Source organism: Penaeus chinensis, chromosome 34 (genome assembly GCF_019202785.1).
Source record: "Penaeus chinensis breed Huanghai No. 1 chromosome 34, ASM1920278v2, whole genome shotgun sequence".
In the NCBI taxonomy this organism is placed as follows: domain Eukaryota; kingdom Metazoa; phylum Arthropoda; class Malacostraca; order Decapoda; family Penaeidae; genus Penaeus; species Penaeus chinensis.
Window position 1 is genome coordinate 6,759,186 of NC_061852.1, and position 5,000 is coordinate 6,764,185.

Sequence of the window (5,000 nt, forward strand, 5' to 3'; positions counted from 1 at the left end):
TTGTACCAGGTGATGTCCGGGTCGGGGTTGCCTCGAGCGTCGCACACCAGCAGCGCCGTGTGGTCAATCTCCACCGCCTTCGTCTTCGGCTCCGTGCGGAAGTAGGGGAACCCCGCGGGCTGGGAGTTCGCTGTGGAGGAGAAAAAACGGAGGAATTAAGTCTGGGGAAAATTATATTTGGTGATGCGAGAAGCGAGATGGAAAGGAGTGTGTGCGCGCGCGCGCATCAGGTAGATGCTTACATTAGCTTCCTGACACACGTAGGGAAGCAAACAATAGGACAAAAGGAAGAAGAAGAAGAAGGAAGAAGAGGAGGAAAAGGAGGATGGGGCTAATCACGGCCGCCCCTTCCTTCCTCATTAAGACGGATTTGGGCGAGGCCAAGAGCTCCTTCGGGCTGTATAACTGTATTTATCCGGTGCGCTTAAACCCGTATAATTGCGGTTCATGCAAGGTAACTTTACACTGGTTCGTTGCCTTTATCATGCCTCACATATTCCCTTTGTGCCGTTCTCTCCCGTCCTTTCAAACGCGGATTATTGCGAACAAATGATTTCTTTCCGACGTGGCCGCATTATGCTGAACTCCAACCGACATAAACATGAGCCTTTCCACATAAAGATTGTGCTTTCGGAATAAATCAGATACTTTTGCCTCTTTGCCCTTCGACTACAGCCGCCATTCTCCTGCCGAACAGGAGACCGAGCGGGACCGAACCTTTGCAATTCCTCAAATCAACTTTGCAACTGGATGTCCCTCTCTTTCTCATATACAAGAGTGTCTCTCTGAATAGTAATGGGTGGACCATCATTAACTAACGGTTCACAAGTTAATTCAGGCTTGAATCCCATACTAATGTTGTCAAACTAAAGTGCCATTCGAACATTGATAAGTAAACTGGTATGCAAGCAAATAGTCCTCAAGAAAGAAAAGACTTATTTGCATTTACTTCCTCTTTTGGTGGGCACACGCAAACACTGAAAACCACACATTATATATCTATATCTATATCTATCTATCTATCTATCTATCTATCTATCTATCTATCTATATATATATATATATATATATATATATATATAGAGAGAGAGAGAGAGAGAGAGAGAGAGAGAGAGAGAGAGAGAGAGAGAGAGTCCATCTTCCTCCAAGTGCGCCTTCCTCGCCCTCCTTCTCCCATTCGCACTCCCTTTCCTCCCGCGCGACACCAGCGCTCCGGCCGTTTATATTCATAAGTTCCGTCGCGGTAAGCAAGAGCTACGGTTGCTCTGCGCGGCTGCCTCGCTCTCGCCGACGAGGAGCGGGAGCAGAGATACCAGGCGCAGACAGGCCACGGAGGTCTACATATTTCTGTTTAAGCACATACTCACAGGCACACGTAAATACGACGTAACTCAGACGTAACACAATTCATACGCACGCACGCACACACACACACGCGCGCACGCAGCACGCAGACACACACACACACACACCATGCTTTCATTCACTCACTTTCCCTCTCTAACGCACTCTCACTCTCATCCTCACTATCTCTCGTATATATTCTTCTTTGTCCGTCTCACTCTCACATCCTTTCCCTCCGCCTCACACTCCCTCTCTATTTACTTCTCGCTCTCCCACATATTAGGGAGAAAAAAAATAGATGACACGCAAGTATCTACACGAGGAAGCAAACACAAACTCCAGCCGCGGGAGGTAGTGAAGCACCGAAGCGTAATTCTCGGGGTTTTCTCGAAGAAGACAAACACTTTAGGACGACTTCGGAAACACAACTTTCGACCCCCTGGAGCTTTCGACTTTTAGCCGGAGTTGCCAGTTAGGATTAAACAAAAAGAAAGGAAAAAAGAGGGAGAGGAGAAGGGAGAGAAAAAAAGCCGCTTGTGCTGCCGCGTTGTTGTAGAGGAGAAAGAAAAAGCGACATCAAACGCTGAAGCAACAGTACTACAGTACATATTATATATGCGGGTGACCTGCAGCGTCAGGAGACAGGTGAAGGCGGCTGAGAGAAAGGGCGGGGATGGGCGGGGAAGAGAGTGGGCGGAGGAGGGCGGGGATGAGTGGGGAAGGGAGGGGGCGGAGGAGGGCGGGGATGAGTGGGGAAGGGAGGGGGCGGAGGAGGGCGTGTATGGGTGAGGATGGGTGGGGATGGGTAGGGAAGGGAGGGGGCGGAGGAGGGCGGGGATGAGTGGGGAAGGGAGGGGGCGGAGGAGGGCGTGTATGGGTGAGGATGGGTGGGGATGGGTAGGGAAGGGAGGGGGCGGAGAAGGGCGGGGAGGGGTGGGGAAGGGAGGGGGCGGAGAAGGGCGGGGGAGGGGTGGGGAAGGGAGGGGGCGGAGGAGGGCGGGGATGGGAGGGGAAGGTAGGGGGCGGAGGAGGGCGGGGATGGGAGGGGAAGGGAGGGGGCGGAGGAGGGCGGGGATGGGAGGGGAAGGGAAGGGGCGGAGGGCGGGGATGGGAGGGGAAGGGAGGGGGCGGAGGAGGGCGGGGATGGGAGGGGCAGGGAGGGGGCGGAGGGGGTGCGGGGGAATAATGAGGAACATTGCCAGGCATTCAACATGCAAACATTGGACACATCTCTTATCAAAGGTCCCTTTTACATATGTGCAGTGTACCTGCAAAAAAACACACACAGAGACCCATACATGTACATTATATATGTATACACACTACATATCTATCTGACGAATATATGTACGTACGTATGTCTGTATGGGAGTATGCACACACACACACACACACACACACACACACACACACACACACACACACACACACACACACACACACATATGCACATGCACATGCACATGCACATACACACACTTACACACTTACACACTTACACACTTACACACACACATACACATACACATACACATACACATACACATACACAGACATATATACACACACACACACACACACACACACACACACACACACACACACACACACACACACACACACACACACACACACACACACGCATATCAATCATGCCTGAACGCCAGAATAATCTATCAAGTTCCTCCTCCCCCGCCGCCACCCCCCACCCCACCACCACCACCCTGCAGCATCAAAGCGGCCTCCGAAGATTTTGAAGCCCAGCATCTTCAGTATTTCATCCTGGCATTATCTCGAGATGCATCCCCCTGCCTCCCACTCTCTTTAGCCCACCCTCCCTCCCTTACCCTAGCCTGCCACCCTTATCCTTCCCCTCAACCCCACACCTCACCTTCCCCGCCCTCCCTTCTCCCCCTCGCTCTTCCCCAACGCCCTCCCCCTTCTCCCCCCCCCTCTCCCCCCTCTCTCCCCTTCCCCCTGCTTCCCACGGGGTCCCCCACGCGCAAAGAACGTCTGATTAATGAGGTACATAAATCATTGTCGAGTTATTCTTTCGCTTAGCAACTTAGACTTAATTGAAGTTTAACTGCCGCTGCCACAGTCGATGCCGGCCGGGGCGCGATCCTTGAGGGTTGTGGGGAGAGGGAGAGGGAGAGGGAGAGGGAGAGGGAGGGGGAGGGGGAGGGGGAGGGGAGGAGTGAATGGGGAAGGCGCCTTAGAGTGAATGAGTGGGGATAGTGAGCGGGGCGAGGAGGTGGGGGGCGTTGAGGGCGGAGGGGGTGGGGAGAAGGGGTCTGTGAATGAGTGGGGCGAAGGGGGGGGGGAGCGGTGAATGGGAGGGGGAGAAAAGTTGGGTGCGATGAGTGGGGAGGGTGATTGGAGTGTGAATGGGGAGAGGGCCTGGGGGTGAGTGAGTGGGGAGAGTGGGTGTGGAGATGGGGTGGGGTAGTGAGTGGGGAGAAGACGTGTGAATGATGAGTGGGGAGATGTTTTGAGGGTGGGGAGTGAATGGGTGAGCGAGTGGGGAAAGGGCCAAAAAGGTGAGTCAGCGGGGAGAGCGAATGGAGAGAGCGGGGTCACTGAAAGAAGAAAGCAAGGATACGAAGAGACGAATCTGTGTATACTTGACATTTTGCTTCACTCTCTTTTTCTCTCTTTCTCTTTCTCTTTCTTTCTTTCTTTCTTTCTTTCTTTCTTTCTCTTTCTTTCTCTATCTCTCTCTCTCTCTCTCTCTCTCTCTCTCTCTCTCTCTCTCTCTCTCTCTCTCTCTCTCTCTCTCTCTCTCTCTCTCTCTCACACACACACACACACACACACAGACACACACACAGACACACACACACACACACACACACACACACACACACACACACACACACACACACACACACACACACACACACACACACACACACACCGCCATCACACAGGTCCCTGCCGTATGCAAACCACGTCCCGGTACACACAGGAGGTCGGGCCATATGGGAAGGCCATATGTGGATATTGTTTTATCCGAGGACTCTCACCCAGCCGCTCGGGAGACGCAAGATAACGAACAACAAGACCCAAGCAACGCCAGAAACAGGCACACGCAGCAAGAGAAACACGCACACGCAACGCTAGAAACACGCACACGCAACGCCTGAAAAACACACACGGAACGCCAGAAACGCACACGGTAACGCCGGAACACGCACACACACTTACAAAGGGAGAGGAGAGAGTGAGACGGATAAGAAGAGAGAATGCGAAGGGAAAGAAAGAGGGTAGGAAGGAGGGAAGGAAGGAAGGAAGGAAGGAGGGAGGGAGGGAGGGAGGGAGGGAGGGAGGGAGGGAGGGAGGGAGGGAGGGAGGGAGGGAGGGAGGGAAGGAAGGAGGGAGGGAAGGAAGGAGAGAGGGAAGGAGGGAGGGAGGGAAGAAGGGATGGAAGGAGGGAGGAAGAGAGGGAGGGAGGGAAGGAAGGAAGGAAGGAAGGAAGGAAGGAAGGAGGGATGGACGGAAGGAAGGAAGGAAAAAAGAAAGAAGGTAAGAAAGAGAGAGAAGAAAAAAAAGGAGAAACAGAGGAACAAGAGAAGAAAAGAAAACAGAAGAGAATAAAGAAGAGACAAAAACAAAAAACAAAGAAACCGACGAAAAGAGAAAACAAAACACGAAAA

The 5,000-nt window shown here is 52.7% G+C and overlaps 1 protein-coding gene across 1 annotated transcript in view; it reads right to left on the minus strand.

Annotated features, from left to right (window-relative positions):
- The window catches only part of LOC125043901 (tyrosine-protein phosphatase Lar-like), a 949,474-nt gene that overhangs the window by 233,967 nt on the left and 710,507 nt on the right, over positions 1-5,000 (minus strand). Inside the window, exon 8 of the mRNA XM_047640276.1 lies at positions 1-130. This exon is cut by the window's left edge and continues 53 nt beyond it. Coding sequence (XP_047496232.1) covers positions 1-130 — 130 coding nt within the window. The remainder of the gene's footprint in view (positions 131-5,000) is intronic.